This window comes from Nelumbo nucifera, chromosome 2, assembly GCF_055504915.1.
Source record: "Nelumbo nucifera cultivar China Antique chromosome 2, China Antique-T2T, whole genome shotgun sequence".
NCBI lineage: Eukaryota > Viridiplantae > Streptophyta > Magnoliopsida > Proteales > Nelumbonaceae > Nelumbo > Nelumbo nucifera.
The window spans coordinates 18384005-18405041 of NC_142650.1; the positions used below are offsets into that span (position 1 = coordinate 18384005).

The following is a 21037-nucleotide window of genomic DNA, read 5'->3' on the forward strand; positions in this document are numbered from 1 at the left end:
GTATAGGAGAGTGAGTAACTTTTCCTATTAGTTAGTTTGTCAAATGAGTCAAATAATGGAGTGCTCTTTGTCTTTGAATGCATTCCAGATTACTAATGAATGATTTAGGGTGTATTGGACCCCAGAATTTTGATGAGTTGATGTGCCCAAGTCAATGCCTTTAATTGGTATAAGGATTAAAGTGCCATTATTGGACATTCCTTTTTTTTCTTCGAGTTCCTCGTAGCACTAGCAGTAGCACAGGTGTGCCTTGAGCGGGGCCTAAAACTGATACTCATTTCTTCAAGTTGGGTTTAAAACTGCAGATGGCCCAATGCAATCTTGAAAGGTCCCTTCTCATATTCAATGGAAAAAGCCCCAAACAATGTGGATGCCTTTTGGCAAGTCTTTCTTTAAAGATCTTCTGAAAGTTCTGACAGCCAAAACACATAATAGGCTTTTATATAATGATCTTGGCAGCCTATAGACCGTTTGGTTGAAAGTGTGTCTTTCCACGTAAAGGCGAGACGAAAAAAACTGGAAACTTTCAATTGAAGCTTCCCGAATTTAACCCAAAACGGGCTTCTTACATCTTTTCAAGACAATTTTTTGGTGGCTAAATCTTCTCCCAACCAAATAAGAAAAAACCAAAACATAGGTTACCGGACTTCTAAACAACTAACAGCCTACACCAAAAACGTGCCAAACAGGACCCAGATCTTTGGAATGGACATCATCCCTATTGAAAACGGGTTGAAAACCCAAAACCTGATTTGACCAGATCCTGGCCTGGCCCGTGACATAACATGGGCCATATGTGAACCTTGTTGCTTTTGTTTTTTGTTGTTAAGTCAAACAAATAATATAAGAACTCTCATTCAATTTATAAATCGTAATTTATAATTAACTCAACTATAAAACTGGAATAATCATTGAGGAGGTATTATATAAATGGGCCATTGAAAACTTTATTTAAAGTGTTTCAGTCTAGAAAATTCTCTACATGCAACCCTGAGATAAATTTGGGTTTTGACATCAATTTTGGATTCGGGCCAAAGTCCATGTTTAGGGTTAATCTTGACCCAACTTTTCTGATTTGTTGGAGAGGGTCAAAAGGGATTGAAAGATATTTAAAAGAAAATGAAGGATTTAATGAGTGAGGTGAGATGTTACAAACATTGATTTTATATTTTTAATAATTTAATTTATAAATAAATAACCACGTGTAAGCAATGAGAGGAAAAAGAGGTCCACGTGAGATTTGCCTGGTTAAAGTGGTTTAGGTATGGTAACATAATAGCAAATTTCGGCTTCCAGGATTTAAAAAAAAAAAAAAAAAAAAAAAAAAATCTTATAGACTATCTGGATTCTGGAATCTGGATGAAGCCCACCTCACAAAGACAAAAGCTGCATTGGGAACGTCATCCCAAAGGGATACTTGTTCTGAATTAGATTAGATTGTTTGACCTCTCCAGACAAGGCAGGTAGCAAGAAATTGCAGACACCAGATTATCACAACGATGTATTGGAATGTGATGGACAGTCGCAGGCGGGCCCATACGGTCGGCCCATTAATTCAAAATAGAGACTTAGAGAAGAATACAAAGAAAACTCAAGAAAAGTAGCCAACTCCCAACCAATTAGGACTTAGGAGGGAATGAGGGATAGGTTGATAGAGGCTATGCTCAACTTGACTTGACTGACTATTCTACAAAGGAAAATAACAATGCTCATCACATCACCCAACTTCGTCTGGCTGCATGTTCATGATCCTGCAGGGGCCAAAAAGATTCCCAAGACAAAACTTTGTTGAGCTCCTTTATCAGTATATTCTTAGCCACCATGAGAGGATAAGAAATCAATACCAAATATCCAAGGAATGTGCTAAAAATTATCAGAAAGAATTGTCAAAGCAAAGTTACAGAATTGGCCTGCTAAAGCATGTAAGGTGGTGTTCAGGTGTTGTGAAAACATGGAGCACACATTGTTAACACCAAATTGCACGGCAAACTCATCCATCCAATTGAAGGATTATTAGTTCATGAAGGGCCATGAGAAAAATGAACTTGTCATCCCACGCTTTCACATGCATTGATGCATATAAGTATCACAGAGAAAATCTTCCTTCTGGAATGCTTCTCCTCACTTGACCCACTCTCTGCGGAGGCCAGACTATATGGGTAACCCTCCCTTGAACCAGGCCCAGAGGAACCTGCCCAAAAGAAGCAACTCTGAATTAGTAGGGCTCCAGTATGAAGATGCAACTACTTCACCTTTTTGCAACATAAGACTGGCATGAAATAGCAGAAACAGAAAACCAACTTATCTTTCTGTAGCAAACAAGCAAAAAAGATTTTGTAGAATGTAGAATAGCCAGCAACTGTCTGTGTGTGTGTGCGTGTGTGACAAGGATAGCCAATCAAAAGAAAAAAAAAGTGTCAGATAAGTGTTGGCACTTCCATCTATAAGCCCTTTATTCCCTCTCTAAGATCTAGTTGAAACATTAAGGCTGCTTTCTTGTTTGATACAAAATAGTAGAGAAACAGAAAGTTCTCAAGGAATTTTACAAAATTTGTTAAGAACTTTCCCTCAACTTTCTGTTTCTCACATATTTCTGTCAAACTAAACGTAGCCTAAATTGATCTAGTTTTTTATTCTCTCTACTTTACTGATCTTACACAATTTAGTGGATAATTGTTATCTTTCTTCACTGTTATTAAACATAATATATTACAGTTTTTTTTTTTAATTTTTCCACATATGTAACTAAAGCCGTTCCCATACAACTTTCTTGTGTATAGAAAATTGGATAGCCAACTAGAGCATTATTTGACAAGTGATAACAAAAGATCATGGACTTGCAATTTTAATGGACTTGGAAAAAAGTGCCTCCAGTTTGTTTGACAAAACCAACATGTGCTTCTACTTAAACACATACATACACACATATTATTCTTAAGTGATCTGATGCAAGTTGAAAGACCCATAAGAGCAAAATCATATGTTTGAGGTAGTGCAAAGCTACTGATGGCTCAAAGTTTAACTACTGTTTGAGGTAGTTTAAACTTTAAAGTTACTAATGGCTCAAATTTTAACCATGGATATGGCCCTTGGTAGAGTGGAAACTTTTGTAGCCAGTCCCTAATATTCCAGATAAGGCTTTGTTGAATTAAGTTGAATATATACAATATTCTACTCTATTCAAGTAGCTCTTATGAAATACATTTATTTCACAACAAGTCTCCGACATACTAATAGAATCTAACCATATAATGTCTCTATTGTTTACTATAAGAGTGTTTTTGAGTGTGTATGCATGTGTGTGCACAGAAATGTGGCTATCCATATCATGTAGGCATACGTTTAGAAACATACTGGGCCAAAAGATCTTGAATCCAAGCTGGAAGCTGAATTGTCCCCCTCAACCCAGCAATGCCCTTCTGGAATCTTCAACATATCATATGAATGAGGGACTTTGATCCAGTCACCTGGCATGGCAATTATTCTCTTTATGTGTTTCTCCTTGTGATTATTGGGGGACCTGAAAATTATGGAGTTTAGCACCAATCAAATTTAACATTCAACAGCTCGACAAAGGTAGCCTATATTTCTTGGATTGAAAACAAATGTTGAGCATATGGTCATCAATCTGCATCCTTCAACTACTAGATCTTCTCTAGAAATGAATACAACCTGAAGTTCAATTTTCCAAGACATAGCAAGGCTGAGGCACTAATATCAAGTCTACATAAAGTATCTGAACTGATATATAACTTGTAAAGTTAAGGATTCTCCAAATAATGTGATAGCAAATCACAACATTGATAATTCAGGCTCATTTAAACAGTGTGAATATCAGTCCAGAGAGGTGCCATAACATTCAATTGGATTGGATTCATTGACATGAATACACAAGTGCAGTAAAAATACAGAGAGTACTCATATATAAATAGATGCATTTGGTCAGGGTTATAGGCTTGAATACCTATAGTTATGTGCATACATTATGTTTCTTTGTGTCATGTATTTACTTATTGGTTGATAACAAGTGCAGAAAAGAATTTACTAGATTATCAAAAAAAAAGAAAAAAGAATTTACTAGTATAGAGATAGAAGATGGAAAATAGACCAAGGCTTATAGCCTTATACAGCCATTCCAATTTGACCAATCTGACTAACAAGTGCAGTAAAAATACAGGGAGTGGTGGCCTAACATTCAATTGGTTTTGATTCATTGAAATGAATACACGTGTAATAAAAATACAGAGAGCACTCATATATAAATAGATGCATTTACTCATATATAAATAGATGCATTGTGTATGTTTCTTTGTGTCATGTATTTACTTATTGGTTGATAACAAAGGAGAATTTGTTTAAAGAAAAAAGAATTTACTAGTATAGAGATAGAAGATGGAAAACAGACTGAGGCTTATACAGCCATTTCAATTTGACCAATCTGACTAACAAGAGGAAACAAAGCAGGTAAATACCAGGGCACACAGCCATAGCAACACCAAAATGTGTTATATCTTCTTCACATTCTAATAGAAGTGCTCAATTTAGAAGAAAAACTATGCATATGGTATTAAGAAGTATATTTACCGAAATACTATCACATCTCCATCTGTAAATTTGTAATTTGCAAGGCAAAACTTCTCCACTAAAACATAGTCATCTGCACCCAAATCATTAATCAATGAACCGACAAATCATTGAGGCATAGTCCTCTGTCAAAGTTTTCTTCAAGTTAAAATCTACCTGCTACTAACTTGGGAAACCAAACAAGCAATAAAGGAAGTTACCTGATAAGGATCCCAAAAATGTATTGGTGCTTGAATTGAATGTAGGATACATGGATAGGCCATGAACAGAAACAATACTTGCATATCTATCTGAAATGGTGAGAGCTATCAGCCCACCTGTTATGGATTTCGTCATAGCATTCCACAAGAAACTTGCATTCCCCATATTCAAATTTCCTCAAAGAGATGTATGCCATGTAAAAAAATAAGTCATCTGCACAAACCATCACCATCCAAAAACAATGTAAGAGGTTAAGTTGTAATACTACATTCCAGTAGTACATAGGTGTCTTCATATCAAATGATGGTTAAAAGTACATTTTCAAGTGCACTTTTTAACAAAAAGAAAGTATGTTTTACCTACATTAAAGCAATTCAAATGAATTGAAACCACAATTAATGTAATTAAGGCTGTGTTTGGTTGCAGCGCAATTTTATTTGCACTAGTACAAATGAAAAAAATGCAAATTCTGGTTTAACTTTGTTTTCGGTTTTACTTTATTCTGCTTCATGCCTTAACTTACTTCATTTTTACTGCAATCAAACAAAATAAGCTAGAATTTGAAAGAAAAATAGATCAGAATTTACACTCAAATCATTTGCACTGCCATAGTTTTGCATCAGTACAAATTTGTTTGCATTGCAACCAAATACAGCCTAAAGGAAATGGAATGTAGATGATATTGCCCATAAACATATTAAGAGTTCATTGCAGACACCATATGATAGGTGTTTTCATGAAGAAAAATTTGTAAATTTTCTTTTACCCTTCTTTTGATATGCAACTATGTATGTCATGAAACCAAAATAAAAAGTAAGTTTTACAAAATCACATAGAACATGGGGTTAGCCCACAAAAAACACAGAAACCCATCCCATAGCTAATAACCTATTAAACTTTACATTTACACAATCTCAATTTGATATATACATCTTCTGACAAGCCCAACTAGCTAACACATGTGCAAAAAAGATCCAGCTACATAACTAGCCATCTGAGCTTGAACGGGACTGGAACTGTTGGAATCAAATCCCTATTGTTTTCATATAGCATGTTGTAGACAAGTCGTCTCCCTCCTATAGTAAGAGGGATTTCCAAGATGGAGCTGGTGAGGTCAACACTAACACAAATACTAGGAAAAAAGTCAAAAACATTCTAGACTGGTATTCTGTATTTTCATCCATCTTCAATAGGGGACCAACGTCAGTTAGAATGATTTGCAAACATTGTTCTTCCCAGTTTCTAAAGGGAGTCCTGGTATCCTAGTCCAAGGATCAGCTCTCATGAGTTTAACATTTATAGGGTTGAACCCTGAAAAGTCCATTTCATCTGGACGAGGTATTTTCCAATGACATACCAACGAGTTCTGTCAAAACAATCTCATACTTGAACACTATGCATTGGATTAGTTCCAACATACCAAGGCTTTATAAACTCAGTTACTCGAATTTTAATTCAAGTCTGTCGGGTTCCCTCATTAATGCATTCAATGTTCAAGACTTCTGTAAATTTAGTTTGCTTCTTAAATGGCAAGTTTACCTCTAGTATGCTATAATTATCTTTTTTAGGTTCGAGGTTGCTGATGCTACTGGTCTGCTCCACTTCATTACATATGGTCAATCATTCAAACTCTTTGACAAGCTCAGACTGATATGCCACCACTGTATTTATTTCTTCATCATATATATTCCCCTATCCATCTCTATGCAGGTCATGATTACATTTCATTTTCCTAAGCTCAAATTTGGCCTATCTGCTTCAGATCTTAGTCTCTTAAGTCTGCCCATTTTAATTGGGTCTCTCCGGTGGTAATTCTCTTCCTGTTTCCATTTATTACTTCTTTCCCAATCACTATTCATTTTTTTAATCTTCGCCTACCACCTTCACTCCTTTGGTGGTTAAACATCACTTCCTTCCTGATGCGGGTCAAGTTCACTATTAATTCATAATTCAGCAAACCAAATCTCTTAGCTTTGCCGGACTCCCTGATGGTTGCACTTTGATTATCTCCTCATTAGTCCAATTCTCAGCAGTCTTTTGATTCTCACTTTCATTCATCATCTTTTCACTAGATTGACTCCCCACTCTAACGAGGTGGGGTCTAGCCTGATCATTTTCCCAGTGCTTGTCATCACCCTGAAGAGCCTCTATTTGCTCCTCATTAATACTGATTTTCTCTTCAATTTGTTCTCTTGCATTCAAATTCAAATTTGAATTTGGAGTTATCATTTCCATTTGCCTCTTTTCCTTTTCACCAATTTTACACATATTTTTCTTTCTCCCATGTTTTCTTCTACCATCCTATTTGATGGGGTATTTCCAATATTATTATGGGTTCAACTATGATGCCAGAAAGACATGATACCGGAAAAACTTATAACCAATCTCTGGCATCTTAGATTTTTTTTTCCATTATTATTATTATTATTATTATTTTTAGATTCCCCATCACCCATTCTCGGTAAGGGATTTCTTCTAGACATGTGTTCCTGATTACTTTTATATATCTGATTGCAGTTTACTTTTAACCCATCAGATATCTTTGGGTTGTTTCCCACCTTGATCACCCTTTTGATTCTTGATCAAATTTTGGCTTCTCATGTCCGCATTTCTCTTCCAAGTTAAACTATTCCTTTGGAGGTATCTTTTTACGGGCATTTCCAATTCATTGTGGCTTTTTTTCAAGCACCCCACAGTCAATTTAGTTATTTCCGGAGTATCCATGGAGGCTTGTTTCCTCCACTGCTCCAACTTACTGGGGTTATTTTTATCCTAGTGGTCTGGCCCTCATCTCCAGGTCCCACCCGAGATCTCAAAAGATATTTTTTCCTAAGACCTCTAATTCCCATAATGTAGGTTTACATTCAATTCTAGAATCCAAGCATACATCAAAGCAGAGAAAGAAAAGAAAGTACATGCAGAGTAAATCAGCCAGTCGATATGAGAAATTAAGGAACTAACAAACCAAACACTAAAGAGTTTCAAAGAAGCAAACAACCGTTTAGCGAGAAGAGAGGAAATATCTTACCCAATCTGAAGATGATGGAGTTAAATATCGTGGGAATCAATAAGAGAACAAACCATGTCGAAACTCAACAAGTTCACTCATACAACTCCCACCGAAAAAACTTCATAGTGACGCACTGAGGCTAGCTTTAGAGCAAAGATCACAGAGCAAGCATTGGCTGTGTTCCGTTATCCTTAACAGTTCATCTTCCCCGTCAGATGTGTTTCCTGGGTTGGGTTAGCTTTGAACCCAACCCCAAACACTTGGGTTGGGTTGGATTGGCTCAAGGCTGGACAGAGTTTAGGGTTGAGAAATGTGAATTGAGATCGGCTTCAGTCAGTGTAAGGCACGTTCGAACACCAACTTTGGATTGGGTTGGTGTGGAGGCTGGGCAATCCAATCTAACTTGCACACAATACCTGTTTTGACGGGCTTGGCCGTGTAAGGTGGGCTCTGCATGGAAGGAAAGCCTCTTCTAAGTCATGTTTGGTTAAAAAATCTGAAAAGCTGCTAAGTTCAGATCAGAATATCAGATTGAATGCCCCACAGCACCTCCCACTCATGTATTAGTAACATCATCCCATGATAAGTACGGGAGATATTTCCAATGCACGGTGAGGTGTATGTGGCGCGTTTATGGAACGTCAATGTGATCTCTAATTAGTTATACTTTCATTCAACTAGTAGTAGTGGTTGGTACGTTGGCCTGGTAGTCCCAATTAGACCTGTTCATGGGCCGAGTAGCCCCCGGATGGGCTTAAGCATGTATTTTAGCCCGTGGGCTTGACCTCGGGCCTAAAAGCCCAAGCCCGATTATTTTACGGGCCAGGCTCGGGATTTGTTAAAAAAGTCTAGCCCGAGCGGACTTTTCCTAAACTACCTAACCCTAACCCAAAATACTTAAAATTTTTCTTTTCATTCTCCTTTCTCACTCTCACTCTCAGAACCGGCGAACCTAACTGCACCTGCGAACTCAGTCACCGACGGCCGACGCCACCAGAAATAGTTATCTCTCTCTCTCTCTCTCTCTCCAGTCAGCACCGTTTTCATCTTTTTTCTTCTCATTCTCAGATCTCTCTCTTTTTAGAACTAGGTCTTCTATCTTCTCAGTTCTCTCTCTAGTTGTCACCACCAGAACCTAGGCGCACCGTTTTCATTCTGCAAACTCAGGCACCGGCAACTAGCGCCACTAGATCTAGATCGTCTCTCTCTCTTGAGCGGTGAGTTCTCTCTCTCTCTCTCTCTCTCTGACCGGCATTGTTGTCATCTTCTATCTTCTCACTTTCTCGGTTTCTATTCTTACTCTCAGACTCCCAAGAATCGGTGAACTCAGCAGGCACCATTCTCTCAATCCTCAGAGGGCACCAGCGCTCAGACTCCTAGGTCGGGCTTCGGGCTTCGAGCTTTTTATGAGGGTCGAGCTCGGCCTCGGGCTTGAAAAATTTATGTTAATAAAGAGCAAAAGCCCAGCCCGGCCCATGAACAGGTCTAGTCCCAACGGATATGTGGATTCAAATCCCTCTATTACAAGTCCGGCTTCAGTCAAAGCAAAGCTTATTTGAACAATCTTTACAACCTTGCATTGGGAATATCTCCCTACTTATGTACTTTACTAATGCAAGATTACAAGAGGCTCTTGGAACGGTGTGAGCATGGGCTTGCTCTGACTGAAGCTTACCTCTGAATTGTTAATATGTTGTGTTAAATACAAAAAAAAAAAAAAAAAAAAAAAACTGTAGTAGTAGTGTATCCCGTGCCTCGCCTCTACCTACTAATATCAATTATGATATATTCCTTATCAATATTTTAATCATTGATTTAAACAAAGTGAAGGACAAAAGCACCCTTAACTCTTCATTAAATTTTTAAATTAAAGTTTTTCTTGTCCTCTACTTGCTTCGTGAGTTATTAATGTACTTCAAAGGAATCAAAACCATCCTCGTTACCCTGGTGGTGGTTTCCTCCATAACCTTATATAGAAGATGAAATGAGAGTAACGAAGATGGGTGATTCCAAACAACTATGTCCCAAAAAGGCTAAAACAAAGGGTAATCATGGGTCGGGCCAGGTTAGGCTTTGCTTTTATGATAAGGACTATAGCTTAGGCATGTGCCTGAAATATAAGCCCTGGCTCAAGTCTATACAGGCCTAGGCTGGGCCGAGCTTAATTCCGAGCCAATGTTACTCATATATAAAATATTATATATCTATATATAATATTTTAATTCCGAGCCAATGTTACTCATATATAAAATATTATATATCTATATATTAAATGACATAACATGCATATAAACTTATTTTATACATTATATAATATAAAATATTATATATCTATATATTAAATGACATAACATGCATATAAACTTATTTTATACATTATATAATATAAAATATTATATATAATATAAATTATACATGTCATGTTATAATATTTATATATAAAATATATAATATAATGTAAAATAACATGTATACATTATACACAAAATGTGTAAGTTTAAATATATGCGGATCGGGTCAGGCTTGAAGTATTAAGGCCAAGCCTGACCCTAAAATTTGCGGGCCTAATGTAGGCCTAGGTCTGAACCAGGCCTAAACACAAAATCCAAGCCCAAGCCCAGAATTATCGGGCCAAGCCGGGCCAGGCTGAAATGATCACCCCTAGCGAAAACCCAAGTTTTACACCACCCTTGACCATTATTCTAAACACTTAGAATCAATTTTCCCATATTGAGTTCTTTTTTTATAGGACTAAGATAAAATTTTTATCTAGGACATAGAGGTTTTAAGTATTTCAGTTAATTACAACAATTCCCCTTAGCCTATAGCAATTAGGAAAAGGGAAATTGGCTATTTATCATTTTGCCTAGTTGTATCCATTAACAATTAGGAATAGAAATCCCTTTTCCTTTGTACAAGGGCAGTAAGGCAAGATATAAACATTGAAACCCAAGAATAGAACCAAAGATGCTTATCATGGATGGTGTCTGTATACAAATATATAAAGCGAATATAAAGATGCCACTAACAAGAACTTTAAGTCTAGTACATGAGTTTGGATTTTCTACTCACATACCATCAGTCACATATGGAAAACATCTCATCCTCTTACATATTATTATGCATGGAGGTAGTGTTTTGTAGGTAGAGCAAACTAGGGAGAGAGCAAACTTGGCTATTCAAGCTCGACTCATAAGAATAGTAGTATCAGGCTTGAGGTTGATTTGATCTAGAAACTTGAGCTCAAGCTTGACTCGATTCATAGCTCGTAAGTTTGAGCTCGGCTCGGCTCGAGCTCGACTATAAACCAAGTTGTTTTTGAAAAATAAAAATTATATGTATAAAATTATTTTTTTATTTTCAAACCAAAAATTAAGAATTATAAATATAAAAATTTTTTATGTATAATAGTAAATAATTTTTATAATTCTTAATTTTTTGTTTGAAAATAAAAAAATAATTTTATACATATAATTTTTATTTTTCAAAAACAACTTGGTTTATAGTCGAGCTCGAGCCGAGCCGAGCTCGAACTTACGAGCTATGAATCGAGTCAAGCTTGAGCTCAAGTTTCTAGATCAAATCAACCTCAAGCCTGATACTATACTATTCTTATGAGTCGAGCTTGAATAGCCAAGTTTGCTCTCTCCCTAGTTTGCTCTACCTACAAAACACTACCTCCATGCATAATAATATGTAAGAGGATGAGATGTTTTCCATATGTGACTGATGGTATGTGGGTAGAAAATCCAAACTCATGTACTAGACTTAAAGTTCTTGTTAGTGGCATCTTTATATTCGCTTTATATATTTGTATACAGACACCATCCATGATAAGCATCTTTGGTTCTATTCTTGGGTTTCAATGTTTATATCTTGCCTTACTGCCCTTGTACAAAGGAAAAGGGATTTCTATTCCTAATTGTTAATGGATACAACTAGGCAAAATGATAAATAGCCAATTTCCCTTTTCCTAATTGCTATAGGCTAAGGGGAATTGTTGTAATTAACTGAAATACTTAAAACCTCTATGTCCTAGATAAAAATTTTATCTTAGTCCTATAAAAAAAGAACTCAATATGGGAAAATTGATTCTAAGTGTTTAGAATAATGGTCAAGGGTGGTGTAAAACTTGGGTTTTCGCTAGGGGTGATCATTTCAGCCTGGCCCGGCTTGGCCCGATAATTCTGGGCTTGGGCTTGGATTTTGTGTTTAGGCCTGGTTCAGACCTGGGCCTACATTAGGCCCGCAAATTTTAGGGTCAGGCTTGGCCTTAATACTTCAAGCCTGACCCGATCCGCATATATTTAAACTTACACATTTTGTGTATAATGTATACATGTTATTTTACATTATATTATATATTTTATATATAAATATTATAACATGACATGTATAATTTATATTATATATAATATTTTATATTATATAATGTATAAAATAAGTTTATATGCATGTTATGTCATTTAATATATAGATATATAATATTTTATATTATATAATGTATAAAATAAGTTTATATGCATGTTATGTCATTTAATATATAGATATATAATATTTTATATATGAGTAACATTGGCTCGGAATTAAAATATTATATATAGATATATAATATTTTATATATGAGTAACATTGGCTCGGAATTAAGCTCGGCCCAGCCTAGGCCTGTATAGACTTGAGCCAGGGCTTATATTTCAGGCACATGCCTAAGCTATAGTCCTTATCATAAAAGCAAAGCCTAACCTGGCCCGACCCATGATTACCCTTTGTTTTAGCCTTTTTGGGACATAGTTGTTTGGAATCACCCATCTTCGTTACTCTCATTTCATCTTCTATATAAGGTTATGGAGGAAACCACCACCAGGGTAACGAGGATGGTTTTGATTCCTTTGAAGTACATTAATAACTCACGAAGCAAGTAGAGGACAAGAAAAACTTTAATTTAAAAATTTAATGAAGAGTTAAGGGTGCTTTTGTCCTTCACTTTGTTTAAATCAATGATTAAAATATTGATAAGGAATATATCATAATTGATATTAGTAGGTAGAGGCGAGGCACGGGATACACTACTACTACAGTTTTTTTTTTTTTTTTTTTTTTTGTATTTAACACAACATATTAACAATTCAGAGGTAAGCTTCAGTCAGAGCAAGCCCATGCTCACACCGTTCCAAGAGCCTCTTGTAATCTTGCATTAGTAAAGTACATAAGTAGGGAGATATTCCCAATGCAAGGTTGTAAAGATTGTTCAAATAAGCTTTGCTTTGACTGAAGCCGGACTTGTAATAGAGGGATTTGAATCCACATATCCGTTGGGACTAGACCTGTTCATGGGCCGGGCTGGGCTTTTGCTCTTTATTAACATAAATTTTTCAAGCCCGAGGCCGAGCTCGACCCTCATAAAAAGCTCGAAGCCCGAAGCCCGACCTAGGAGTCTGAGCGCTGGTGCCCTCTGAGGATTGAGAGAATGGTGCCTGCTGAGTTCACCGATTCTTGGGAGTCTGAGAGTAAGAATAGAAACCGAGAAAGTGAGAAGATAGAAGATGACAACAATGCCGGTCAGAGAGAGAGAGAGAGAGAGAACTCACCGCTCAAGAGAGAGAGACGATCTAGATCTAGTGGCGCTAGTTGCCGGTGCCTGAGTTTGCAGAATGAAAACGGTGCGCCTAGGTTCTGGTGGTGACAACTAGAGAGAGAACTGAGAAGATAGAAGACCTAGTTCTAAAAAGAGAGAGATCTGAGAATGAGAAGAAAAAAGATGAAAACGGTGCTGACTGGAGAGAGAGAGAGAGAGAGAGATAACTATTTCTGGTGGCGTCGGCCGTCGGTGACTGAGTTCGCAGGTGCAGTTAGGTTCGCCGGTTCTGAGAGTGAGAGTGAGAAAGGAGAATGAAAAGAAAAATTTTAAGTATTTTGGGTTAGGGTTAGGTAGTTTAGGAAAAGTCCGCTCGGGCTAGACTTTTTTAACAAATCCCGAGCCTGGCCCGTAAAATAATCGGGCTTGGGCTTTTAGGCCCGAGGTCAAGCCCACGGGCTAAAATACATGCTTAAGCCCATCCGGGGGCTACTCGGCCCATGAACAGGTCTAATTGGGACTACCAGGCCAACGTACCAACCACTACTACTAGTTGAATGAAAGTATAACTAATTAGAGATCACATTGACGTTCCATAAACGCGCCACATACACCTCACCGTGCATTGGAAATATCTCCCGTACTTATCATGGGATGATGTTACTAATACATGAGTGGGAGGTGCTGTGGGGCATTCAATCTGATATTCTGATCTGAACTTAGCAGCTTTTCAGATTTTTTAACCAAACATGACTTAGAAGAGGCTTTCCTTCCATGCAGAGCCCACCTTACACGGCCAAGCCCGTCAAAACAGGTATTGTGTGCAAGTTAGATTGGATTGCCCAGCCTCCACACCAACCCAATCCAAAGTTGGTGTTCGAACGTGCCTTACACTGACTGAAGCCGATCTCAATTCACATTTCTCAACCCTAAACTCTGTCCAGCCTTGAGCCAATCCAACCCAACCCAACCCAAGTGTTTGGGGTTGGGTTCAAAGCTAACCCAACCCAGGAAACACATCTGACGGGGAAGATGAACTGTTAAGGATAACGGAACACAACCAATGCTTGCTCTGTGATCTTTGCTCTAAAGCTAGCCTCAGTGCGTCACTATGAAGTTTTTTCGGTGGGAGTTGTATGAGTGAACTTGTTGAGTTTCGACATGGTTTGTTCTCTTATTGATTCCCACGATATTTAACTCCATCATCTTCAGATTGGGTAAGATATTTCCTCTCTTCTCGCTAAACGGTTGTTTGCTTCTTTGAAACTCTTTAGTGTTTGGTTTGTTAGTTCCTTAATTTCTCATATCGACTGGCTGATTTACTCTGCATGTACTTTCTTTTCTTTCTCTGCTTTGATGTATGCTTGGATTCTAGAATTGAATGTAAACCTACATTATGGGAATTAGAGGTCTTAGGAAAAAATATCTTTTGAGATCTCGGGTGGGACCTGGAGATGAGGGCCAGACCACTAGGATAAAAATAACCCCAGTAAGTTGGAGCAGTGGAGGAAACAAGCCTCCATGGATACTCCGGAAATAACTAAATTGACTGTGGGGTGCTTGAAAAAAAGCCACAATGAATTGGAAATGCCCGTAAAAAGATACCTCCAAAGGAATAGTTTAACTTGGAAGAGAAATGCGGACATGAGAAGCCAAAATTTGATCAAGAATCAAAAGGGTGATCAAGGTGGGAAACAACCCAAAGATATCTGATGGGTTAAAAGTAAACTGCAATCAGATATATAAAAGTAATCAGGAACACATGTCTAGAAGAAATCCCTTACCGAGAATGGGTGATGGGGAATCTAAAAATAATAATAATAATAATAATAATAATGGAAAAAAAAATCTAAGATGCCGGAGATTGGTTATAAGTTTTTCCGGTATCATGTCTTTCTGGCATCATAGTTGAACCCATAATAATATTGGAAATACCCCATCAAATAGGATGGTAGAAGAAAACATGGGAGAAAGAAAAATATGTGTAAAATTGGTGAAAAGGAAAAGAGGCAAATGGAAATGATAACTCCAAATTCAAATTTGAATTTGAATGCAAGAGAACAAATTGAAGAGAAAATCAGTATTATCCTACTGGCAGTATACTGTACATGCAATAGAAGGTTTCCGAACAAATTGAGATGAGAAAAGTTAGCCACCTAGTATGAACCAGATTACATCTACTACCCTAGCTTTTGTTGTATTGCAGAAAAATCAAGAAAACTTACACTTTATTGAAGAGATAAGCCTTCCCATGCCTGCAGTGGAAAGACTGAATGAAAGAACACAGGCAAAACATTGAGTCAGAACGCTTGCTTGCCTGCCATAAAAGATTCTAAAATAAACTGGACATGATAACAGTCCTTTTCTTTTCTTTTTCCAATATATATATATATATAGTAGCTTTTGATATGCATAATCCATCATATTGCTTTTCTTTTGGTACAATAGCCTATCATATTGTTATAGCTATGTACATAGCACGTGTAGTATTCAAATCTAGTTGCAAATAAAGCTATGTACCCCCAACGCATAATCGGATGAATTTACTTAATGTATAAACAAAAGAAAATTGATTCATTCTTGTTATGTTAGAACATAATATAGCCAAATAAGGTATTCACCAGGAAGGAAAGAAAATTGACTGTATAGCTTCTTATAAAATGTTTATGTTTTTAGTCTTCTTTTTTGTGTGTGTGTGGGTGGGTGGGGGTAGGAAAATGGGCTATGCAAAGGGGGCAGTCCTGTCCAAACCCTTAATCCTCCACCCCAAACCATGGTCAAGGCGGGATTCAATCCCAGGCTTCCATTAAATCAGCCAGAGACTTTATCGGCAAGCTAGGTGGCACCTTCAGCATTACATTTCAAAATCATCCTGAGGGCACTCTACCAAGTAGTGGATACCAGCATTAAAATGACAGCACAATCTATTGTTTATTCAATTACCTTTACCAAACCTGAAGCAAAAAAAAAAAAAAAAAAAAACCTTTACCAATATAACATAAATTCCTTATAACTTGTAAGAACTTAACACGTTTAGTTGGTATTTGTTCTAGAAATGCCATCATCATCTGGAGTATGGCCGCCTCCACATCAAATTGTATCCCAATTTCTAAGCAGGTTCTCACCTTTCAAGCTTTTTTGTGCCTTATTTACTCTTTCAACAAGTTTGGAAACAAGCATGCTCTATATTCTAGAAGTAAAATGCATGTCAAGGAGTAAAATGCTACTGAAAAACAAAAAAAAAACATAAAAAATAAATAGTTAAGAGTAAAAATAAAAATAATAAAAACTTGGGTATTTTAGGATGCCTAACAGCATCAACTAACAATAATATATAAACTTTCCCCCTTGAACAGAAAAACATAAAATAAGAAAAAAATAGGAAAAGAGAAAGAAACAATAAAAGAAATGTAGAAAGGAAAAAAACCAAAAAGATCTGATGTGGAACACTCTCACTATGCTTTCCATGAAAATAGGTCATGAAAAAGGATACCATTATTAACAAAATCAGAAAATAACATAGATCCTGGAAAGCAGTATTGAATTATCGATTAAAAACTCTGCTGGCTTTCGATTATGTTCCAGCAGAAATTTCTATTTTTCTGCAAAATGGTGTAGTTCTCCCCACTCCCATCCCCTGTAACAACAAAAACTGTCCATTCGAACATACCAAATGACACCATAATCTCAGAAGAAAAATATTTCAATTATTTAGTGGTTTGAAAACAAATTGAAAGTAAACAAGGAAATAAATGGGTTTCCTTTAACTCAGTTTCTCAGAAAGGAGTTCCTCAAAGTATTAATTAAGCAGGCTAAGAACTTCAGCTTGGTGATCCTCATGACACAGTTATTCATTAAAAACTTAGTGTTTTGGATAATACAAGCCAGAATTATTATTCACCACCAAAACCCATAAAGAGCACCTGATCACCAACAAAAAACCAGAATAATATAGCCTAATTAACACAAGAAATGATTGCAAAATTACTACTTTGAGGGCGGGGGTTTTACACCTAGAATAAATTAGGTCTTCTAGACAGAAGACCTACAAAATCCAACACCTAGAATAAACCTAAATCACGTAAATGGGGTGTAGGACTTTGAGGGCGGGGCTTTTACAATTTTCTGATGACTGAGGACTCTAATCAAGAATAAAAGCCCAGACATATCTTCCAATTGGTTCCTTTTGTCGGAAAAGTTTTCCTCAAGACTCCAATTGAAAGAGAAAATAGAGCAAAATGTGCACTTTGTTTTGTAAAGTACCTCTGGGCTCGTTTATTAAATGGCTTATAAGAATCCCAACAGAAATAAATAGTAGAACGCGATTCTAAGGGTAAAATTTATCTAACAAATGCAAACTGCAATGCAAACACATAAATAACCATCCTATTAGCAACCCAAAGGATCTTCCTTAAATTTCTCATATCTGAAAGGAAGAGAAATGGCCTCCAGTAATAACCCAGAAATCATTGATTCCAATATCAATCAAGAACTCTCAATTCCAACACAGGCCATAAAAAAGCACTTGAACATACCCAATGATAATTACGCAACAAAACAAGAAGCACAAAAGATTGAGTCGTCCCAGTGAAAGAGATGAAACCTTGGAAACGATGTCCTCACAGAGAGCGAAGTGGGTCTGGCAATACTTGCAGCTGTAGATCTTGCCTTCCAGATTGATCACGTAAAGCCTACCCATCTCTCCTCTCCGACAGAAGCCTCCCCTCCCTCTCTCTCTCTCTCTCTCTCTCTCTCTCTCTCTCTATATATATATATATATATACCAATCTATCTATCGAACAATCAACCAATCAATCTGCCTCCAGAGTTTCTTTTCCCTTCTTTTCTTAAAAATCAAAATCCCAATCTGCACAAAGGAAAGTTTCTCAAAATCGATGAAATCCGGCCAGAAAAGGAACAAGAAACAACACGCAATGTCAATAAATGACCCGGAAGAAAAGAAGAAAAGAAGAAGGGGATGATGGAAAAAGACGCAAACACAGAGAAAAAATAAGGAAGACTGATACCTGCAGTTACAGGAATAACACAGACCATAACCAGACGTCAGTCCCTATATAGCACAATTGACAACCAAATGGGTAGGAAGTAAAGGGAAATTATTTTTTATAATTAATTACAGAAAGGTGGGTTTCGTAACTATCTTGATCACCCGCCAACAAATACAATCCAACAGCCTACCAACTCCATCTGACACCGCAGATTTCATACATAGTCCCCGTCTCATGGTGTGATGTGTGTTCGATTATTTGGTAGGGGTTCGAACGTGTTTTGTTGGCAGGAGATTCCAAAACAGTGGCCAACACGGAAATGCCATTGCCACTAGATTTCTGCGTCTGCAAGTAAACAAAGAGTACAAAAGAAAGATTAATCAAATGCGGGAAAACTGAGAAGGTGTCGTAGCAAAAGTGGGTTGGTCTTAGATAGGCCACGGAATGTCCGGAACTCCGGATGACCCTCTTTTCTAGCCACGTGGAGGCTGACGTGGCTAACGGATCGTCTGCGTTTGCGGTCGAAGGAATTGTTCTGAGTCACACTAAAATGTTGCCACGTCAAAAGTGGTTTACGTGCAACCGGGAATGGAGGTCTCATAAACGTTTTTTTTTAATTTAAAATTAAAAATTGTATGCTTGCTTCGGAAGTTTTTATTACTGACACAGAAAGATTCAAAACCCTCACTTCCGGCTAGCTCCGGTGGAATTCCGGCTTCGTTGTTTGAAACAACGACATTGCACAGCCTTGGACCATAGATCTGGTGACTGGTGAGCTAGAACAGAAGAAACGAATGGATAAGAAAGAGATGAGTAAAGAAGAGAAGATTCAAAGATTCGCTAACAGAAGAAACGAAGGGATGAGAGATAACAAGGAAAAGAAGAATAAAAAAGAACATAGAAAACCCAATTTGATCTTGGAATTGTGAAACGGAAGTTTCTTCTATTCATGAACCTAATTTGATCTTGGAATTGTGAAACGGAAGTTTCTTCTATTCATGCAACTGAAGAACATACCATTGAACAAATCTCGGATTGGTTCAAACAATACGAAACTTGCAAAGATTGATATATCCTGTATTGCCTCCCATCACTAACATCGTCCTCTTGACGGATGAAGTTAAACAATCATAAATAAAACGAAAAGAATGGAAAATTTTCTAAAAATCACCATGTGTTTTCAACATTTGTCTTAATCTTACCATATAACTTTTTAAAATGTATAAAACTCAGCATGTCATCAAGTTTTTTCCAATACTCACCTTCTTATGTCAATATCAGCATAAATTATAATTTTTATGACTAAATTACCCTTGAAAGGTGAGTTAAAGGGAATATGGCCTTTTTCAGTTTTCAATTTTTTTTTTGCATTTTTAGTGTTTTTTTATAATTTCCAATGTTTTTTATAATTTCTGTTTTTTTACATTTTTCTATTTTCCACAATATATAAATTTTTGTTATTTATTTATAATTTCTGTGTTTTTCTATAATTTTTGGTGTCTTTTCTATAATTTTTATTTTCTGATTTTGTTTTTCAATTTCTAAAGTTTCTATAATTTGAAAATAATTTTTTATTTTGTTTGCAATTTCTATAATTTTTATAATTTCTATATTTTTATGTATTTTATATTTGAAAATATTTTTTTGAACTTTTTCCTTTTTTTCATGTCTAAATATTAAAATAGTAATATATTAACACCCGTTAATTTATTTTGTATATATTTTATATTTTTCTATAAAGGTTAAAATGGTAATATATTAACACCCGTTCGTCTGTTTAACACCAAGTCGGTGACATGGTGAGTTTTAGGCATTTTAAAAAGATATGGTGAATTTAAGAGAAATGTTGAAAATTCACGGTGAGTTTTAGACAATTCCCCAAAAAAGAAAATAGGAAAAAGAACAAAGTTTCAGATCAAATCATGTCAACCCAAAGCAAAAATTGTGGTGTAAGAGAATGTTTTTCTAAGAGTCTCATGAGTGAATGAAAAATCTTTTTCTTTGCCAGGTGGACTAGGAATTGCAATTGATACATCGCTGCCGCATCAGTTGCATGCCTGCATGGGCATTGATTCTGCCACATCCCATTTTTTATGATGGACCAGCCTAGCTCAGAATTCTTAGCCCCACCATACATGGGGATGAAAATCCTACCCATGGATTGATGCCAAATCCACGGGCAAGATATGGTTTATAGGGGGTGGGGGCTATTAGTAGATTATGGGGGCTGTAATTTCAGAAATCTGCATTGGGCTGTATTTCTCCCTTTTATGAATGGTGCTTTAAAACCCTATATTTGTACCGTACATATTTGTATGTGACAGTGTTTTTGCATTTCTAAACATGTATCTACACTGTACATATTTGTATTGGCATTTGTACTTTTAACAAATTAAGCTAATAAGTCTCAAAATTACCACACCCATCATTAAATATAAATTTTGTTGAGACCAAAACTTACTAAGAGTTAATGCAGACCAAAGAAACAGTGCAAAACAATTTCTTTGAAGAAAGAATAGACTATGAGAGGGTTAATCTTATTTGTATTTGAGGGTCATAAATTAAATCTTAAGGCTGCGTTTGAAAACGATGCAAACGGAGTGTAAATCCCGGTTCAGGGTAAATTTGCACTCTGGTTCATTTTTGCTTGTATTTGGC

The 21037-nt window shown here is 36.5% G+C and overlaps 1 protein-coding gene across 5 annotated transcripts; it reads right to left on the minus strand.

Moving 5' to 3' along the window:
• Positions 1 to 1502: 1502 nt before the first annotated feature.
• LOC104591170 (uncharacterized) lies at positions 1503 to 18665 on the minus strand. 5 transcript variants are annotated; one of them, XM_088898011.1, is made up of 6 exons: positions 18398 to 18665; positions 17974 to 18237; positions 4785 to 4998; positions 4585 to 4657; positions 3355 to 3520; positions 1503 to 2191 (listed from the first exon to the last, which is right to left on the minus strand). In XM_088898011.1, exons 3-6 carry the CDS (start codon positions 4948 to 4950, stop codon positions 2087 to 2089), a joined length of 510 nt encoding a protein of 169 aa, XP_088754137.1. In that variant the 5' UTR covers positions 4951 to 4998; positions 17974 to 18237; positions 18398 to 18665; the 3' UTR covers positions 1503 to 2086. The 5 variants fall into 5 exon arrangements, with proteins under 5 accessions (XP_088754137.1, XP_088754138.1, XP_088754136.1 ...); XM_088898012.1 differs by lacking the exon at positions 18398 to 18665 and adding an exon at positions 15596 to 15639 and having other exon boundaries at positions 17974 to 18391; XM_088898010.1 differs by lacking the exon at positions 18398 to 18665 and having other exon boundaries at positions 17974 to 18391.
• Between the last annotated feature and the right edge of the window lie 2372 nt (positions 18666 to 21037).